Source organism: Melanerpes formicivorus, unplaced genomic scaffold, assembly GCF_026170545.1.
Source record: "Melanerpes formicivorus ecotype bairdi unplaced genomic scaffold, bMelFor1.0.p_v2 SCAF_5, whole genome shotgun sequence".
NCBI classification, from domain to species: Eukaryota; Metazoa; Chordata; class Aves; order Piciformes; family Picidae; genus Melanerpes; species Melanerpes formicivorus.
This window is the reverse complement of record NW_027142357.1, coordinates 32,508,889-32,530,317: the sequence shown is the minus strand read 5'-3', so window position 1 is coordinate 32,530,317 and position 21,429 is coordinate 32,508,889. Positions and strand designations below refer to the sequence as shown.

The following is a 21,429-nucleotide window of genomic DNA, read 5'->3' as shown; positions in this document are numbered from 1 at the left end:
TATTGTTTATAATATACGGGAGGAGAGCATAAATTTTGGAGTACATTTTATGTATTAAAGACATATATCGTTGTCTCTAACAGACTGCTGATACTTGTTAATAAACACTCAGATGCTTTATAGGGTCTTTTCGAAGGATCAGCCAGCAGGATTCAAAAGGAACTGGGTGAAATGTCAACATTCGGCATCAGTGCTATTCAAAACAGCATCAAGCAGTCCAAACTTCAGCCTTAAGGCCATGCTTTTACAAACTGCGGAAAACAGTTTATGAAGGCTTTCTTATACCTCTACTAAAGATGCAAATCACACTCTTGAAGAAAAAATTCAATTCTAGGTTAATCCCATGAATTGCCCAGGGAGGTGGTGGAGTCACCACCACTGGGGTGTTTAGGAGGAGACTGGATGAGGTGCTTGGTGCCATGGTTTAGTTGATTATATTGTGCTGGATGATAGGTTGGAGAAGAGAAAAGAGGAAGAGAAGAGAAGAGAAGAGAAGAGAAGAGGAGAGGAGAGGAGAGGAGAGGAGAGGAGAGGAGAGGAGAGGAGAGGAGAGGAGAGGAGAGGAGAGGAGAGGAGAGGAGAGGAGAGGAGAGGAGAGGAGAGGAGAGGAGAGGAGAGGAGAGGAGAGGAGAGAGGAGAGGAGAGGAGAGGAGAGGAGAGGAGAGGAGAGGAGAGGAGAGGAGAGGAGAGGAGAGGAGAGGAGAGGAGAGGAGAGGAGAGGAGAGGAGAGGAGAGGAGAGGAGAGGAGAGGAGAGGAGAGGAGAGGAGAGGAGAGGAGAGGAGAGGAGAGGAGAGGAGAGGAGAGGAGAGGAGAGGAGAGGAGAGGAGAGGAGAGGAGAGGAGAGGAGAGGAAGAGAGAAGAGAGAAGAGAGAAGAGAGAGAGAGAGAGAGAAGAGAGAAGAGAGAAGAGAGAAGAGAGAGAGAGAAGAGAGAAGAGAGAAGAGAGAAGAGAGAAGAGAGAAAGAGAGAAGAGAGAAGAGAGAAGAGAGAAGAGAGAAGAGAGAAGGAGAGAAGAGAGAAGAGAGAAGCGAGAGAAGAGACCCTCAAGATCATCGCGTCCAACTCATCAACCAAGCCAACCCACCTAATCAACTAAACCATGGCACCAAGCACCCCATCAAGTCTCCTCCTGAACACCTCCAATGATGGTGACTCCACCACCTCCCCGGGCAGCCCATTCCAATGGGCAATCACTCTCTCTGTATAGAACTTCTTCCTAACATCCAGCCTGAACCTCCCCTGGCGCAGCCTGAGACTGTGTCCTCTTGTTCTGGTACTGGCTGCCTGGGAGAAGAGACCATCATCCGCCTGTCTACAACCTCCCTTCAGGTAGTTGTAGATGAACTCAAACATCTCTTCCAACCTGGTTAATTCCTATTCTATTCTATTCTAATGTGCAGGTTGAGTTTACATATAGATTGCACAGCAACATCAGTTAATTTGTTATATGTAGCCATACATTCTGTTGTTAATTGGGGGATTGCCTTATTTTAGGAATCAAAGGACTGCATAGTTACTGATTTAAGTGGGAAAGTAAGAATGTGTAAATTGATTTGCAAGTTGATTTCCATTCACTGCAAATAAAATTCGCTGCTGCTTCCCTTGTCTGGCAAAGATTAATTGACTAAATGGCATTGCAACAGTTTTATCAATGAAGGTACATCCATCTTGCCTGAAAAAGCCTGTTTTATCAGCAAGGTTAATAAGCACTGACTCACACTTTAGCTTTTCTCCCTTTTGTTATATATATGTATGAAAAAAAAGGCACATTAACCTCTAAATCAAATAAAAGGTACATTTTAACAATGAAGAAAATGTTAATGTTTTTATATGGAAATGATCCATAATCTTAAGTGCTCAGTAACTGGGTTATTAATCTCACTTACTGTTCCACCATCAAGGTCTTTAAAATGTAAATCAATTAGATTTCATAAGAAGGCTGGGAGAAAAAGAGCAGCGTGTGTCTGATATGAAGAAGTGGGTGAAATTATATTTTCAGCTGATACGAACAGTTTAATGAACCCCAAGCCCAAGAAACCTTGTTATCTTTGGATTTATAGTGCAAGGTTCACTTATTCCAAGCTCCAGATGAAGTTTTTCTTGTGGTCTGGCCATTTATTTGGTCTCTCTCTTCTGCACAGGTTTTCTTGTGTCTAATAAAAGCTATGTTCACTTTCACCCTTTACCTTATGGAAAAACTGTGAAGGCTTTTCTCCAATTGTTTAACCATGGAGGATTTTAATCTTGCTGAGACCTTTCCCACTCCTTCAGTTTGGTTGAAAATAGCCAGCAGGTTTAGAACTTATCAGGTGACATAGAAACAAACAGTAATTCCCTTAGAAAGGTGCTTTAAGGCAGAGAATAAGGATTTTACTGTGTGTTAGTGTGGGTAAATTTCTTCACCTGTAAAGGTGAAATGCAGCTCTGCAACCAGTAAGTGCATCACCAAAGAGGTGATGTGCTGAGAGCTGCTGACCTCTGAAAGCCAGGCCTGTCATTGATGTGCCAAGATTGTGCTTATTTTAAAGCATAATTAATTTGAAATTTGTTTTCCTCTCTGTTTTCTCTTTCTCCTGATGCCAGTCAGAGCACAGAGTTGCTCCAAGCAAGCACCGGTTGCTTGGAACAAGTCCTCTTCTTTGAGCAGTCGATGCTATCAGTATAGGTTGGTAAGACAGACTTCCCAAAGTCTTTGGAGTGTGGGTTTTGGGGTTTGGTTTGTTTTGTTTTTCCAAAATGCAAGTAGTCTTCAGAGAGGACTTTCAAAGCAGTGTGCAGTGCCTGCAGCTATTTGGTCTGGAGACGCATAAATCAGCTTCTAGTCTGAGCAACCACTTTAAGCTCCTTCAGTTCTGCCTGCTGCCAAAGGGTGATCAGTGGTAGCCGCTTTGGTGTAGAGCCCTTGAGGACTTGGTCAAAACTTATCTTGTGATTCATCATTTTTATGGACATCTCAAGCAGCACATGTCATTTCTGCAAAGTCTCCCAGAAATACTGCTGTACTGAGCCATTCTTTCATTGGCTATGTCCCTCTCTGTCCTCTCCGAAAGCAGGATTCATCAAAACCAAAATCAGTGCAGTATCATGGCGATAGCTTCAACAACAAAAAAAATCCAGAAATCACTTAATGTGGCCAGATGCATCTTATGAGACTATCTTGTGCCACTTAACACCCACAGAAGCTGATTCATCATGAAGGACTTCCCAGGTCTTATCTGTATGACCGTAGCAGGGACTTGAAAATTAAACCAAGCAGCTCCTGGAAAACTCCAGCTGATTTCAGAACACTTGCAGGAAGTACTTTTCCACAGCACTGGTACATCAATTAAAAAAAAGACCTCCACCTTCTGTTGAGCTGTTCACTTGTGCCAGGCACTGTTTGGTTCCAGTACATTCATGCTTGATCATCCAAAGGTTAAGCTGTACTTAAGTGGATGAGGACTCTTCACTGCGAAGAGCAATAGCATGTCCTCCTCTCTTTAGAGAAGTAAAACTTCCAGGATCCAATCCTCTTGTTGGTGGAGCATAGTTTTTAAAGGTTACTGTTTATTTCTTGCTGTTGGAAGGCCTTTCTAACACCTTCAGTCAGCTTCTAGGAGGCTTTAATTGCACAGGGAACTGAGTTAACAGTGTAATTTTTTTTAATCAGTTCGTTTTATCTGGCTTCAGAACTCTGAACCAAATTATGCCTCCATCATCAACTAATTACTGGTTTATAATAATCTCACAGTGTGGAGTCTCCAGTAATCCAGTATGCATTGCCTACAAATCAACAATGCACTTTGTCACCTCAGGGATATTGGTTGGATGAGTCTTTGGCTGAGTTTCAGAGCACCAGATGAAGAAAACAAGGCTTATTTCCCTTGAGTTTGGATTTGCATGATTAGTTGTCTGTATGCTACCCTGAAAATGGACTTCAAGTAGCAAGAGGGAATTGCTTTCAAACAATTCGCTCTTCCCTGCCTCTGGAGCACCTTTCCCAGCAGGCAGCATTCTGTTTCAACAACTCTGCTACTTGTGCTAACACAGATGTCCCCATGCAGGTGTTGTCACCGTCATGAGCAGTCATTTTATGTATTGGTACAGGAAGGCCAGATACAGGATGCTGGAAAAGTGTTGTTAATGAGCAATGTCCACCACCAGAGCTAGAAGCTAAAACACTTCGGGTTTCCCTTGAAGGTAACAGAGCAGGGAATCTCAAGTTTCTGAAGTTCAGCTCTTCCTGCCAATAGCCACTCCCATGTCAATGTGAGGAGCATTGCCATCCACTGCTGGAACTCAGAATTTGTAGTGGCTCTTTGGTAACACTATAGGAAAGTTGAGAAGGAGCAAAGCAGCTATGTCTGCTGCGACAGTAATATTTGCCTTGGTCACTCATTTATCCCTTCTGCTAGCACCTTTCTAGCTCTTTGTACACACTCTTCCTTCATGGATCCTTCCTTTTGGAAGGTGCTGAAGATCCTGCTGTTGAATTGTCTGTCAAGGCAGCCTTCTAGAAACACGGTGCTTGGGTTCCTAGCCTACCCAGCAAGAGTATCCCATCCTCAGCCTTCCCTTTTATTCTGCACCACTGTAAACACTGGTTTATGGAACCAGGGAAATTTCAGTACCATTCCCAGTGCATCATCCATGATTTTGCTCTCAGTAGCTTTAGAATAATCACATTCTTGCCATGCTAAAAGCAGGTGATACAGAAGCTGTGTGCTTCTATTCATGGTGCTGATGCAGGCATTCACACACTTGCGGGGAGGAGGGGCTCAGGCTAGACAGTTCAAATTCTGGTAGCAAAAAAAGGCAAACATCAGTGCAGACTGGTCACTGACATCCCTGTCCAGCATCCAAGGAGATTCACAGTGCTACATCTAAATCAGTCTTGATTAAAACTGGTATGGACAGGCTTTTGGGCTGCAGTCAAACTTGCCATCTGAGTAGAGAAGTACTTGAAGATGCCTCTATTTCAGACTGCAACTTCTTCAGAATGAAAAGTTAACAATTAATAAATGTAACAGTTCTACATAATGAGTGGTCCTGAATACTCAATTTCCAGCAGGGAAAAAAAAAAAACAGCTGGTGTAAACTCATCCAACCCTCTCTTGAGAAAACATAGAATTTTTAATGCCAAACACTGACATTTAAAACTTGAGGCAAATCTCCAGAGTGGCTAGATTATTTTTAATCAGTTTACATTTCTTTCTCTTTCATTTTCTGATTTCTGAGCTGCAGGTTGTGCTCAGAGTTCATCCTCAAGGCTTTTTCTGAAAACACAGAAGCTGGAACCTTAGTATCAATTATATTGAATTAGAAAATGTTGCTTTATCATCTGCATAAAGTCATTTGTAACAGCACCAGATACCGTGAGACTGCAGAGTGTTAACTGCTGCTGTCCTAAACCTGGTCTTAATAAAGATGAACTAGTTTCATCTGAAGACTGGCCTCTGAAAAATCATCACATTTAGCTCTACTTGATTCTTTTTGGTTGTCAGTGTTGTTTGAAATTACTGACTGTCATCCTTGATGCTTTCTGCCCCAAAGAAAGCGCAATAAGGAAGCAGCAGACCTCAGGAAAACTTTAGCACAGTAGTTCTACAAGAATTAAACTTTAAACAGCAGAGTATGTGTTAAAAATAAAACTAATTTCCCACCATTTTTTTGGAGAGTCAAGCACTGTGATGGTCAGAAGAAATCTGACCACATCTGGACAGGGTATGATAACTGTGGCTGTGTCTAGGCATTGTTGGATTCATTATCCTGATGTATTTGTTATTTAGAATACTATCTTTATACCAATGGGGAGATAAAAGGAAAGTTTATTTTGCAGAAGTGACATACTTCTGAGTTTTCTTCAGAGGTTTTGACTCTGGTTTGCCTTGGCTGAAAAGAAGAGGCATTTTGCCACTGATAACAGTGACATCAGTATTAGGCCTTTTAGCCTGTGATGTTTTTTGGTCACACAATCACAGAATGTTAGGTGTTGGAAGAGACCTCAAAAGATCATCCAATCCAACCCTCTGCCAGAGCAGGATCACCTAAAGCAGGTCACACAGGAGCACAAGCAGGTAGAGTTTGACTATCTCCAGTGAAGGAGACTACACATCCTCTCTGGGCAGCCTCTTCCAGTGTTCTGTCACCCTCACAGTGAATAAGTTTTTCCTTATGTTTATGTGGAACCTCATATTCTCCAGCCTGCACCCATTGCCCCTTGTCCTATCATTGGATATCACTGAGAAGAGCCTGGCTCCATTCTACTGACACCCTTCACATATTTATGTATTTATACTATTTATACATTTATATATTTACATATATATATATGTGTATATATATATAGAGAGAGAGAGATGTACAGTAATCAGCCTTTTTCAACAGGCTTTTCCATAGGCACTTACTGGAATAATGAGCCCATAATAAATTGGAAACCAGAAGGTAAAGGAGAAAACATGGAACTATGCTACCTCTCAAACAGAAATCCTACAGTGGATGACCACCAACCTCCCAGAGAGAAACAAAGAGAAAAAAGCATCTTTATGCATCTTTAACAACTTCTAGAAGCAGAGAATTTGCACTCCCTAGCACTGTGAAGGTAGGAAGAAAAACAAGATAAGGTGGAAAGCTGAATTTACTGTTAGGGGCAAATACCAGGAAAGCAACCCTATTTTTCCAATGGTCAGGAAACAGTGAAGATATGCTTTTTGCAAGCTTTTTGGCAAGATCTTTCAGCTGAAGTGCTGAGTAACCAGAATGATATTTTCCATTTCTTTGAGAGCACTTCTGTTCACACCTTACCATAAAAATGCTTGGAAGAGAAGATCACTCCTGGCCATGGACACATCCAGTCAGTGTCTTCTCTTTTCATAGTCCTACAGCACCACTTAAAGCTGAAGGTTTAACAAATGGCTCAGTTTCAAATATAGCCTCTTATTCTGATATTCCTCAGTGCATTTACTTGTTTTTTTATGCACCTCTCTTGACAGCCAGTCCCAATACATGATTTATGCCCTTACATGACATTTACACACTTCTAAGACTTATCGAAGATTTGGGTGACAGAAGAGGTCTTTTCTCTAGGACATAGCTTACAGCCTCCTATATCATCAAGGATACCTGCACCTGCACACAGAAGTGAAGCAGGAAAGACTTGAAAATTTGGGGCTATTTTGCAAGGCCCTTGATGTTGTTTGCTGTTAGTGACACTTGAGCAATGTGCTCAGCTTGAGGTGAGATGCTTGCAAACTAGTACAGCACTGTAGATGATGTCTCCTCTCTTGACATTGATAAAATATCTGTGTAAATCTTAGCTGAATTCAGGACTGTTAATACTGAAACAGATGCCAGAATCTCAGTCCTGGCCAGCAGAGGCCACTAACAGATTATAGAAAGAAGAGAAGAGGAGGCTCAGGGGAGACCTTATTGCTGTCTACAACTACCTGAAGGGATGTTGTAGCCAGGACGGGGCTGGTCTCTTCTCCCAGGCAACCAAGCACCAGAACAAGATGACACAGTCTCAAGCTGTGCCAGGGGAGGTTTAGGCTCGAGGTAAGGAGAAAGTTCTTTACAGAGAGAGTTGTTAGCCATTGGAATGGGCTGCCCAGGGAGGTGGTTGAGTCACCATCCCTGGAGGTGTTCAAGAGGGGATTGGTGCCATGGTTTAGTGGTCATGAGGTCTTGGCTAATAGGTTAGACTTGATGATCTTTGAGGTCTTTTCCAATCTTATTGATTCTATGATTCTATGATTCTATGATTCTATTGTATAAGGCTCTGGGGGTCTTGTTCTTCAGCACTCTAACTACAGGAGAAAGGGCATCTGAGCTGTGGATTAGGACTTTTACTACAAAGGAGGAATCTTCTGAGGATTTTCAAACTTCTCAAGATTAAAAAAATAATCTTGAGATGAATATTGGGTTTAGTGCTTCTCTGCACTCTGAGTGGCTGGTACTTGCCAGCCATAATTAGAGCAGGTGCAGAGAGAAAGATCTTCATAAAAAGAGTGCCAGAATACTCTTGTACCTGTGTACAGTGCTACAGAGTACTTTGTAACTATGCCATATGGTTTAGAAGAGTTAGCTGAAGACGGTCTTGTATCAGGATTTAATGGTCAAGCTGAGATGTTGTCTTTCATCTTTTTTGGATGGACAGTAGTAAAAGCTGAGGTATAGCCCATGGGGCCCAGCTGTATGTGTCACAGTGATGCAGAGAAGTGGTGGAGTGGACTTTGCTGAGTTTACTGCAGTCTCATGTTCCTCTTGATGGCTATTTTGTGTTTGTGAGGCAGTATCAGCTTACTCCAAATCTGTCTTCTTTCCTCAAGTCTTAGTCAGTCCCTTTGGGTTTTATAAAACCCACCTAATACTGTCATGTCTTTCCCCAGTCCAAACAATTTACTGTTTTGTGCTTAACATCATTCAGTTCTAGGGTATACATTGCTGTGAAGAGAGAGGTATTGAGTAAAGGAAGCCAATTTTGGCTTAGTTACTTACTTCCACAGTATTGTGCAATTCCTTTCAGTCTTGAACTTGTATATGGTCTGCAGCTGCCCATGACAAACTAAGAAGAGTCATCTGAAGATTCACCCAGTGCACATCTTCAAGTACAAAATCCTGGCACAGAGCAGATCTGCCTACTGAGACAGATGCCAGGACACTCTTGGATTCAGCACTGTTTCTGCTGTGAACGGGCTGTTTTTTCCCTGACCTTCATTTTAGAGCATTAACTCTTTGCTGAAATCATACCCTAAAAACAGGTGGTAGGAGCTCTCCAGTCAGGCTGTAGATATTTTCCTTCCTCAAAGAAAAGGCTAAGCAGAAACTCAGCAGGATCTGGGAGGCTCAGCCTTGCAGTGAGGCAAAATGTTGTCATTGCACCTTGGCAATAACTTGCCTTGAGGAACATGGCTTCTGACTGACTGGATTCCCGTCTCTGTGCCAGCCTGGCTGTGCCATTGCAAACTGTGCCTATGCCATCTTTGGAAGCCCCTGCTCCAAGTGGGAGACAGCAAACAGGTGTTTCTGTGTCAGGATCCATTAGATTCATTAGAGAAGGCCAAAACAGAAACAGCATTCCTCCAAGTTTTCACATGCCATGGTTTATTTGATTAGATAGGGTTGGATGATCGGTTGGACTTGATGATCTTGGAGGTTGCTTCCAATGTGGGTGATTCTGTGATTCTGTGAAATGCAGATCATGGACATGAAGAGTCCTCTGGCAAATAAAGTCCACTTTAAACAGACTTTATTAAAGGTGCAATTACGAGCTCTGCAGCAGAAAGAAAGGAACAGAGAGTGTTGGTTTTTACCTCCCTTATGGGTATAAAGAAGCTAGCTTCACAGGGATGCTCTAAAGCATAGAATCATAGAATCATTTAGGTTGGAAAAGACCTGTAAGATCATCAAGTCAAACATAACACCATTAAACCGTGTCTCTAGAGACCACCTCAAGGGATTTCTGGGCCAGCCTCTTCCAGTGCTTGACAACCCTTTTTGGTGACGAAGTATCCAGTCTAAACCTCTCCTGCTGTAACATGAGGCCATTTCTTCATGTCCTACCACTTGTATCACCTTGCTACAAACTCCTTTCAGTTACTTGTAGAGAGTGGTAAGGTCCAAGTTTATCAAGAAACCCTTTTAGTTCATGACACTTCAAATGAAGTGTGTCGGCTAAACAAGATGTAGCCCTCCAAGGAATATAACCAAGAAAATTGCTCCTTCCTGATTTCACCATGAGTGGGGAGGTGCCAGTTCTGAAGTTCATTAGTTAACTGCCTCCACTGCTTGACACTCTTAATGTGTTTCACAATGGCTGAGCACTTGAATTCCTTAAAGAGGTTTCTGTGAGCTCAGTCAAGTCCTTTAAGCACTTCAAATACAGCGAGAGGTAAGTTGTACAGATAACAGACTAAGATATGAATTATTAATAGACTTGTTCTGAAAATTGATCATGCACTTGAAAGGCAATTTTTACAGCCTAATGTGTGTCAGTAGCCTGTACCAGCACACTTTTGCAATCAACAAAGTAGAAAAGGCTTTTAAAGGATGTGGAAACCACTTGCTGTCACTAACCAACATAGCAAAATCTATAAAATATTATCTCCTCCAAGAAAGATGTTGTGCTATTTCTAGGCGTTCTGTTTGTGCTCACAGACCCTGATGCAGGTACAACTGGTCAAACAAAACTGAAACAAATCAATGTTATAACTATAGCAAAAATTATATAACAGAATAATAGAAGTTGTGCTCAGCAAAGACTTTTCAAAATGGCCTGAAGTTCCCCTGCCTCACTGCAGTGCTCTGCTGATTCTGTTGTCTGTGAAACACAGTCTAATGTCATCAAGATTCGACTTTGCAGGTGAGAGATTGCTTTTCCTCAATCAAGATTATTAATTACCTATCACAGAATCACCAAGGTTGGAAAAGACCTCAAAGATCATCACTTCCAACCTGTCACCACAGACCTCATGACTAGACCATGGCACCAAGTGCCACATCCAATCCCCTCTTGAACACCTCCAGGGGTGGTGACTCCACCACCTCCCTGGGCAGCCCATTCCAATGGCTAACGACTCTCTCTGTGAAGAACATTCTCCTCACCTCGAGCCTAAACTTCCCTGGTCGCAGCTTGAGACTGTGTCCTCTATCAAATCTGGTCTGCATGCTAATGTCAATGATGGGATACAAAACCACATTGTGACAATATCCAGGGATCTGTCCTAGGCAGACAGTTGGTGACTGCCCTCAGCAAATTTCTGCTCTAGCTGTTTTCTGTATCCTGCTTTCCTGAAGTAAAAGCTGCTATGTTCAGCAGGTGGCACCAGGTGCTCACCGCTCAGTGCAGGCTCCGAGATGACACAGAGCTGTTCTGATGTGTCGTGCGTGAAAACCATACCCAGAGCCAGGAAAGCAACAGCCTCTGGAAGCAGTGGAAAATGCTGTCCTCACTGAAAGGGAATCTTTTCTTTTTGTCTGCTAACACCACAGATTGCACTTTGTATTCTTCCACTTTCTCATGCCTCACCTGTGCAGTTATGTAATTTGTGTACACAAGACACACCTTTTCTCAGTGCTCTGCTAAACCAGATGTCCACTGCAACTTGCAGCATCAGAGCAATGTAGCATTTGCTTTCAGGAAGAGTAAGGGGCACTGGGCCACACCACCCTTTTACCTGCCATGGTGGATACGCTGCATCCTACTGCAATGCTCTCACATCGATGGCCCTACTGCAGAAAGAGCAAGTGTATGTGTGAAATAAATGGCTGTTATGGGTGTTGCTGTATTGCCAGAAGTACCAGCTGTTCACAGTATCACAGTATAACTAAGGTTGGAAGAGACCTCGAGGATCATCGAGTCCAACCTGTCACCACAGACCTCATGACTAGACCATGGCACCAAGTGCCACGTCCAGTCTCCTCTTGAACACCCCCAGGGACGATGACTCCACCACCTCCCTGGGCAGCACATTCCAATGATGAACAACTCGCTCGGTGAAGAACTTTCTCCTCAGCTCGAGTCTAAACCTCCCCTGGCGCAGCTTGAGACTGTGTCCCCTTGCTCTGGTGCTGGTTGCCTGGGAGAAGAGATCAACCCCCTCCTGGCCACAACCACCTCTCAGGTAGTTGTAGAGGGCAATGAGGTCACCCCTGAGCCTCCTCTTCTCCAGGCTAAACAGTACCTCTTTTACTGCCTGTTGTACAAAAGCAGTGCAAAGCCATGAACCAGGCAGACAGAAGGCACCTCGGGGGAGGTGAGCACAGTGAAGCAGAGCCTTTAAAAGCAAGACTCATGTACTCCCAGCCTAGCTGTGCACATATTGCAAACCAAAGCCCTGGTCTTTAAGTCTTCTGTGTGTGCTTATTTTTCATGTGAGAAAAAAATCTCATTAGCTTTACCAATCCAGAACAGGTTATAGATAACACCAGTCTGTCCTAGATTAACCACAGCTTTGCAAGTCCCACAGCTAGGCTTGAGGTTGGCTGTTGTTAATGCCAATGAAATGATTCTTAAAACAGGACATACATACATTATTTTAATGATAAAATTACACATATCCAGCCAGAATAATACACCTGGCTGAACAATGAGGCACAGGCTCATTTTAGCTGCCCAGCTCCATTTCTGGACAGAACTGGACAGCATGGAGGAGTCACAGCTTTCCCTAGGGAAATGCAGGCTAGACTCAGTAGGAGTGATCCCTTAAGAACAGGAGTGATTCCTTAAGAACAGACAGCAGGAATAGATAGAAAGTTTTTGCCCTATAATGCACAGAGTCTGGATATGGCTTTGCTTAAGAGGGTGAATGGTACAGTGGATGGAGAGCATGAACCCAGAGGAAGCTAAATGATAATTCCTTGTCAAGTGACAAGAAGTGCCAAAAGGTCTTCATATGGAAGTCATTCTGTTAATGCAAGAAGCAAGGTTTTATCCTTACCTAAGTATTTTGTATTTTGCTGTGGATGCACAGAGAAAAGGCATAGTGCAGCTCTAGTATTTGCTAGCATTGAAGTAGGAATTTTACACTGATCACAAACCCTGAAGCCACACACAAAAAAAGTAAAGTAAGAAAGTAATCTTCTGTAAACCCTTCAATATCTCATTGGTGTGCATCTAAATTGATATCTGAGCTAAAATCCTTTGCATATTCTCTATAATTTAAAGAACAAGCGTTGGCAGTGGTTTTTCATAACTCCCCACCTTTAAAGTGGGTTGCCTTAGTTACCATGGCCAGCTTGAGAGACAGCAAATTTAGTGCTAATACATTTTCAAAACCCTGCAGTTCCTGCAAAATCTCTGTGACATAAACAGCTCCAACATATGTTTTTACCAGAGTGTTAATAAGCTACGGTTTTGATGCCCAATCAAGTTAAATCAGAGGTTAAGACTATCACATGCAGAACAATAGCCTTGGGTCACTACCTTAGTGACTGTTTGGTGTATATTGTGTGAAACAGATTGTGGGATTCCCCTGTAATTTAAGATAAGTTTGTCTTCAAGTGGTTCAGGTGTCTGGTGCTTGAAAGCAGTCTCTTTCATTCAAGCTCACGCTTTCCCTAGTAGCAAACTGTTTATGGACCTTGTTGTCTGAGAATGGATCTCATTCCTTATTGGACCCACTAATACTGTTTGCCTGCTCCAAGTTCTAAAGGTTTGCTGCCCACTGTGTAAAGAAGCACTTTCTGAAGAGTGCTTTAAAATTATTTATCTTTGCAACACCCCCAGGAAGAAGAACATGTTCACCCTCATTTGTCAGAAGGGGAAGAGCAGAGGGTTTGTTTCCAAAAGTACCTGTTAATAGTAGATGTCTCATGCATGAGTTTGACTAATGTGAGGCATTTGAGGCTTGATTTTTTTTTTTCAGATGCCTGAACTAATTTCTATCCCAGATCAGTCATGCACAATGATTAACATACAAATGAGGATCACTTGTGGTATTTGATTTATGGACTGATCCATAATTAAATACTAATTTCAAGGCAAAGAGGGGTCCAAACCTACTTTTCCCCATAGTCAATTTCCTTTTCCTGGAGGTTTGTGTCTGGCTCATCATTTGTTATCTTGTGCACCAACATAAAAAAAGGCCACATTAAAAGCTGCCATCATTCACTGATGTTCCAGACTTATCCACTGAACAAAGACTAGCATTTGCCTGGGCCAGAGAAAGCTACAATGGAAAACACAGTGTAGATAGAGCTGTATGGTTGTATGCTTAAATCACAGAGAACAGTAGAGAACTAATAATGCTGGGAATAAGAGCATCTCAAGGGTCCCAAATGATACTGCATTCCCTAATGCATTTCTCAGTATTTGAAAACCTGAAGTCCCATGCTATCACCACCAAAATCAAAAGAGCAGGAGGAAAACACACTTTTATTATTCCAAGCAGTGAGTATCCAGAACAATTGATTGTTTCTGCTTCTCATTAGGTCCACTGGAAGAAACAGACCACAGTAATGCCTGGAGCAAGCCAGAAGTGGGGAACCCACAAGTGGCAGCCTAAAGCAGAACTACTCCTGAGCAGGTTGGAGCGACCCCTTGCTCATCAGCTCTGCTTTGGGTGTGACGGGTTCCCTCACTCTCACCCCTTTGCTCTCGGAGGCGGTGCCCCTCACCAGCAGGCTACGGGGAGAAGTAGTGCCGGTGGCCCCGGGGAAGCCAGGCCGCCCGGGAGAGCCCCTTCCCCTTGCCTGTCCCTCGCCGGCGGAGGCGAGTGTGCCTCCTGTGGAGCTGCTCGGCGCTGGCTGCCCCGCCGCTGCCGCCCACTCGGGGGCGCCATGGTGCGACTTGCCCCGCTGGAGTTCGGCGGCGCGGTCGCCCGGGGGCGCCATAGTGCACTGGCGGCGGGGCCGGGCCGGGCGGGTGCCCCCGCGGCGCGGGTCGCGCCTCCCCGCCGGGCGGAGGCAGCTGCGACTGCGGAGTCGGCGTGGGGCTGGCGCACTCGGCGGGGAAGACCCCTCGGAGTCGGGGGAGCTCCGGCGCGCATCATGAATCCCGCGGCTGTCTCCCGCCCCGCTGGCCGGCGGCCCCGCGCCCTGCCGCGGCTGCTGCTGTCGTCTGCTGCGCGGACGCTGCTGTGGCTCGGTCCCGTGTACCTGGCGGGGTACCTGGGGCTGAGCGGCAGCTGGGTGCTGCTAGGGCTGGCGCTGTGGCTGTGCTGGGGACACAACCGGCGACGGAAACGCGACCGGCTGGCAGCCGCCTTCGCGCTGCTGGAGGACGAGCGGGAGGCAGTATGTCAGGGCCTGGCCGCTCGGCACCTGCCGGCTTGGGTGAGTGAGGACCGCGGGGCACAGGTGCGCTGAGACCTCCGCTTTGCCGAGACCCCCTGCGGCAGCGGCGGCGGCGGCGGCGGCGGCGGCGGCCGCCGGTAGTAGGGACGCTGAGGGCTCCCGGCGGCTCCGGAGCGCCGGGCGGTACGGAGGGAGCGGGGTATTCTGTGGTGAGCAGCTGGAGGGCAAAGGAAAGGGGGTGGCAGTGATGCTTTGGACAGAGCCGTAACCCTTTAGGCTTTGAAGTCCTGCTCAGGAAAGTGAGTACCAAACTGGAAATTGTTTTAGCCCGGGAATTTGCGTGTTGCTGTAAGCGCCCGTGTGAAATAGACTGCTGCGTCCCTGGAAAAATCTTGTTACACATATGTGCTGTTGCATTGCAGGGATTTTGGTGTAGGGGATACTTACTCTAGATCTTCTCATCCAGAAAGTTCTGACCTCGGCTTTTTAGTGTCACCAAAACCAAACCAAAACAATCGAAGAAACAAAAAGCATCCCACAGAAATCTATAACCATCATATTTTCTGCCTGCTAAACCCTAAATATGTAAATTTAAAGGGCTATGTCTAGGGTATGGCAAGCCAACCCTTCTTCATTCTTTGCATTTGTTCCTCACCACTCTAGGTTTTGAAAGGATGGCAATCGAAAATGTAGCTGCACGTTTTATTTTATGCCTTTGGTTATTTGTTGGGTAACCTCGGTTGACTAATGGAAAAGGATGATGAGGGTTTATTTTTTCCCTTTATCGTCATTTGCTTAGCATTTAAAAACATGCAGGGGACTGGTAGGGAAATGCTTTTCTTGTAAGAAAGAATATCAAAGAGCTCTGTTTGTAAGGAGTGTTGCGTGGAGACATTTATAGTCAGCAAACTGTTTTATATAGCCCACAGCACTTGGCTCTCCTTACTTCTGTGGGAAACAAAGGAAGGCAGTCGGCACTTCTGGGAAGTGAGGCCAGGGTCTCCTGGCAGAGCTGGTGCAGCTCCCTGCACACGTTCCCTCCCACCGGGTGCAGAAATCCGCATTTGAGTGAGGGTTCTGCTTTTGTCCTCAGAGGATTTACAGCGACTCGGAGCATTAGTGAGTGTGGTGGTGTCAGTTCTTGCTCTGATGCTGTGGAAATGGTGTTGTGTTTTATCCTCTAGGGCCTTGAACCTTGGTAAAGAGAAATCGAGTCTCTTTAGTCATTGCTGGAAAATCCGAGTTGCCCCTCCCCAACACGCACAAGCAATCTCAAAAGTTCTTAGGTTTTGTGGTTGGAAGTGTCAGGTGAGGAGAGGTAATCTCACTAATGTTTATAGGCACGTAAAGGGTGAGTGCCAAGAAGACAGAGCCAGGCTCTGCTCAGTGATGCCCAATGACAGGACAAGGGGCAATGGGTGGAAGTTGAGGCATAGGAAGTTTCATGGAAACAGGAGGAAGAATGATTTCACTGTGAGGGTAACAGAACACTGGAACAGGCTTCCCGGGGCGGGGGTGTGGAGCCTCCCTCTCTGGAGATATTCAAGACCTGCCTGCCTGAGTTCCTGTGTAACCTGGTCTAGGTGATCCTGCTTTGGCAGGGGCATTGGACTAGATGATCTCTCGAGGTCCCTTCCAGCCCTGACATTCTGTGATTCATCAGTACATGGACAGGTGTTGATGATTGCCCTGCACTTGGCACACACAAGGCTGCACTGAGAGTGCAGTGTTCCTCCAGGAACTCCAGAGGTTTTGACAAATGGAGACACCTCAGCAGAGCCCACTGAGATGGTTAGGGGCTGGAGCACCTGGTGCGTGCGGAGAGGTCAAAGGAACTGGGTCTATTTAGCCTCCTCTAGGAGAAGGGAAGGCTTAAGGGGGGTCTCACCACTGTCTTCAGTGAGAACATGGTGTCAGACTCTCTTCAGAGTCTTCTGCTTCTCCCCTGTGCCAGTCTTGAAAGCTGATTCTCACCTGCTGTCTGTTCAGTTTATTCACTGTGTTGTTAGAATCATAGAATAGAATCATCAGGGCTGGAAAAGACCTTTAAGATGAGATCAAGTCCAACCATAACCCAACTACCATCACCACTAAACTGTATCCTGAAACGCCACAGCTACATGCTTCTTGAAGACCGCTGGGATGGCAACAGCTCCAGGATGGCAACTCCACTGCCTCACCACTCTCAGTAAAGTTTTTCCTAGTGTCCAATCTAAGCCTCCCCTGGCACAACTTAAACCCATTTCCTCTTGTCCTATCACTAGATACTAAGGAGAAGAGACCAACACCAGTCTCACTAAAACGTCCTTTCATGTAATTGTAGAGAGCAATAAGATCTCCCCTTTGCCTTCTCTTCTCCAGACTAAACAACCCCAGCTCCCTCAGCAGCTCCTTGAATAACATGCCCTCCAAACCCCTCACCAGCCTTGTTGCTCTTCTCTGGACACATTCTAGTACTTCAGTGTCTTTCCTATACTGTGGTGCCCAGAACTGAACACAGCACTCAAGGTATGGCCTCAACAGGGCTGAGTACAGAGCCACAATCCCTTCCCTACTCCTGCTGGGCACACTGTTTTTGATACAGGCCAGGATGCCATTGGCCTACTTGGCTACCTGGGCACACTGCTGGCACATGTTCAGCTGGCCATCCACCAGCACTTCCGGGTCCTTTTCCAGCAGGCTGCTTTCCAGCCACTTTTCTGCAAGCCTGTAGCATTGCTTGGGGGTGTTGTGACCAAAGTGCAGGACACAGCATGTGCTTTTGCCTGAAACAGCTCTAAAAATGTCCCTTGCATTCTTCTTTCCTGGCATGCAGAGGTGGGAGAAGGAATACAATTCAAGCAGGAGGATCTTGGGTTGGATTTTCAATGTTGTAACCTGGAAAAGGTTTTGGAGGTGTGAAATGCTAGCAGAGTTTTAGGGGAAAAGTAAGTAATTGTCTCCTTGTGTATCCAGTAGTAAATTGAAGAGTATCCATCCAGTGGAGAGTTCAGACCAATCACTGATTGTGCTGGTTGGTTAAAACCCATTCTCCCTGAGAGGAGTGCAGTGGGTTCTTCAATGTGGCTGAGGCTCTGGTATCAGTGGTTAGGAGACGCATTTGTATTGCAGCCTTTCCTTCAGGGGGGATGCTGAGAGGGTTTCCCTCATCTACTTAACCATCTGTTTGGGGGAATTTGCAGGGTTATTTTGCAGCACCAGTTTCTTGACTGAAACCAGCCAGGGAGTTTGGAATAGAGGCATTCCTGTGCTAGACAGCTTATGTGGGCAGGCTGTGCTTCCTAGGGAAACCAGCCTGGAAATCTGTTCATGTTGAGTAGAGTCAGGTTTGTGTCTTGAAGAGGTGAGGCTTTCTGATGTCAAAGCCTGTGCAACCTTTAGCCTGACTTATATAAGACCAGTCAGTGCCCAGAGCAGAGGTGACTGGATTTCCACCTTCATTCTGGCTACTGGAGGTTGTGGTGACTTCTCTGGTCCTCCTTTGCAGCTCTTAGCAGGTTGCAGGTGAGAACATCCAAATACGCTGGGTTTCTTCCTGATGTTAAAACTCCTTTCATTGGGAGAAACTGATATTACTAGCTACAGAACCATCTTTCTAAACCTTTGTTCATTTCTTGTTCATGCAAAAGGCTTGTTTAGACTGTTGCCTCAGCACAGGGAGCTAAAAAAAAATCAGTCCCTTAAAAAAACAATACATCAAACCAAACCCCAAACAGCCAAAGAACAACAACAACAAAACCCCAACAGCCCCCACCAGAGATTAAACCCTTGATGAATGGATTTCAGTGCTGCATTTGAACAGAAGGGCACTGTTGTGTCAGACATGGGTTTTGCTGTTGCTATGATAGTTGGTGTGGTCTGCTCCAGGGCAAGGTGGAGCCATGCAGAGACTTACACATTTTCTTTACTCGCTAGTAATTGGCCCTAACCTGCTGGGTTTGATCTTCAAAGCTCTTTTCAAATGCTAAGTAATTTTTGCAGCATTCCTAAAATCTTGTCAAGAAGCATGCCTGCTTTTCTGGATTGGGAAAACTGATTTTGATAGTTGACTTGCCCAAGGCTACAGGAGTAAGCCTTCTTCTGGGATGGTGTTAACTTTGGCAGCTGTTGGTGGCTGCTTCTGGGCTTAACAGGAAGTGTTTGGGGCTTCTCTTGAAGCTGTGCTGATAGCAAGCTCAGGGCTTTCCCCAGTTGCAAGGGCCAGAAGAGAGTGTGAAGTCCCCGGTAGATGGGTAAAAAGTGTGGAACAGCAGATCTTTATGTTTTTCCCAAACATATTAAGACATGATAAAGTCTTGGAGTAAGCTGTTGGGTCAAGGAGAGAACTTGGTGATATCACTAGGCTGAACTGGAGCAGAACTCTGCTAGTGGGATTTGTTGTTATGGGAGTACCCTGTGGGTAGGAAAGTCTTTGAAGTTAGATGTAACACTTGGATATAAAGGTGTGCTGCTTCTGCAGAATTGCTCATTGAATTTGTACCATTGAGTTCAGCTGACCTTTGATAGCAGCAGCCCAGTGAAGTTTGGTGGCCTTTCTGAATGGGCAGAAAGCTGGTTTCCACTAGAGGCAAGTAGTCAGCCCATTTCACAGGATCACAGGATGTTAGGGATTGGAAGGGACCTCCAGAGATTGAGTCCAACCCCTCTGCCAGAGCAGGACCATAGAATCTAGCACAGGTCACACAGGACTGCATCCAGATGGGTCTTGAAAGTCTCCAGAGAAGGAGACTCCACAACCTCTCTGGGGAGCCTGTTCCAGTGCTCTGTGACCCTCACAGTGAGGAAATACTTCCTCATGTTGAGGTGGAACCTGCTGTGCTGTAGTTTATATCCATTACCCCTAGTCCTAGCACAGGGTGTAATTGAAAAGAGCCTGTCCCTTCCCTCTTGACACACAGCCCTCACATGTTTATAAACATCTATTATTTATGTGGTGTTTGCCTCTGTGAGAGCCCTGTTGTGTTAGCCAAGGAGCTCCTGGTGGTCTTTGGTGCTTTCGAGCCTCAGAAGTGCCATTTTTGCCTGTCAAAGGAAACTGAGACACAGAGTGTCTGGGTGGGAGCTCTGTTGCAGACCCATGAATGAGATATTGTCAGTGTACCACAAATGACTTCCAATTCTATCGCAGCAGTCCGAGGTGTGACGTGGTGATACATCATCCATTGTGGTTGCTTTTGGAATTTGCCTTGGGCTGTCTGGTTTGGGTGTCTGGCTCAAACAGCAAATTCAATTTTGCTTTTTCTTAAGGTGGATCTAGCTGCTGCCTCCTTATGGTTCTTGCCTGTTTCCTGAAAAGGACCTGGGGGTGCTGGTTGACAGCCATCTGAACATAAGCCAGAAGGGTACTCAGGTGGCCAAGAAGGCCAACAGCATCCTGGCTCGTGTCAGCAATAGTGTGGCCAGGAGGAGTAGGAAAGTGATCGTGCCTCTGTAGTCAGCACTGGTGAGGCCACACCTCACTTTTGGGCCACTCACTACAAGAAAGGTACTGAGGTCCTGGAGCATGTCCAGAGAACAGCAACAAACCTGATGAAGAGTCTAGTGAACAGGTCTTATGAGGAGTGGCTGAGGGAGCTGGGGTTGCTTAGTGTGGAGAAGAGGAAGCTGTGGGGAGACCTCATTGCTCTTTACAGCTCTGAAGGGAGGCTGTAGAGAGGTGGATGTTGGTCTCTTCTCTCTAGTATCAGATGATAGAATGAGAAGAAATGGCCTGAAATTGTTCCAGGGAAGGTTTATGTTGGATATGAACAAAAATTTCTGTACTGCAAGAGTGGTCAGGCATTGCAATAGATTTCCCAGGGAGGTGGTGGAGTCACTGTCCCTGGAGGTGTTCAAGAAACAGATGGACATGGCACTTTGGGACATGGTTTAATGGCCATAGTGGTGTTAGGTTGATGGTTGGACTTGATGATCTTAGAGGTATTTTCCAACCAATACAATTCTATGATTTTGTGACTGGAGCTGGGTTCCAGCTACCTTCAGGCTACCCAAAATTTATTTGCCCTGGTGGAGGATGTTTTGGTGAAGGATGAAAGGCTGGCAGGTGGAGGTCCCCTGATGCATATAATCCACCTTACTGTAAAATATCAGTAGTGTTTTATCAGTATGGATTGTCCCTTCTGGTGCTGTATTCTCTATCTTGCAGACAGAGATGAGTAGGCTGACATTTCAGTGGACTTCTGTTGCCTTATTTAATGGAAAAGATGCTATTTAGAGCATCAAAAGAAGTACCACTAATATCACTTGGGGTTTTTGTGATGCAGTAATTGGAGATAATTTGTAGCATTACTTGAGTAAGGGACATGGGCTCTGAAATAATACATGAAGCTGGAATAAAAGGCAGGCTGCTCTCTGTTCCATCCAAACATCTCTGAGCACCTCTCTGGAAGATGATGAATTGAGTAGCAAGGCTTTGACTGGAGAGTGTTATTCACAGCTCTTGAATGAGGAGGTAACAATCTGTTCTACCTGATTACTATGATCAGCCTAGATCCCTTTGTATTTATGTGCCCTTGTGAGAAGCTGCAACACGGAGCTGTCCTTCTGCCATAACCTGCTTCTAGCTTGTAGCACTGGCTGAAAATGTTGCATCTTTAAGACTTTACTGGGTGATTGTAGTAAGGAGATTGTGGCTCTTCTCTCAGCAGCTTCTTGGTGAGGTCTGAGAAATCAGTCACTTGTTTGAGACTGTCCTCATATCCTATTGCCCTGATGGTG

General features: G+C 45.2%; 1 protein-coding gene across 1 annotated transcript in view; it reads left to right on the top strand.

Moving 5' to 3' along the window:
- The first annotated feature begins 14,442 nt into the window (after positions 1–14,442).
- ESYT3 (extended synaptotagmin 3) overlaps positions 14,443–21,429 on the top strand; it is a 33,240-nt gene continuing 26,253 nt past the window's right edge. The window contains exon 1 of the mRNA XM_068139055.1: positions 14,443–14,751. Within this exon, the coding sequence (XP_067995156.1) occupies positions 14,467–14,751 (285 nt within the window). The 5' untranslated portion in view covers positions 14,443–14,466. The remainder of the gene's footprint in view (positions 14,752–21,429) is intronic.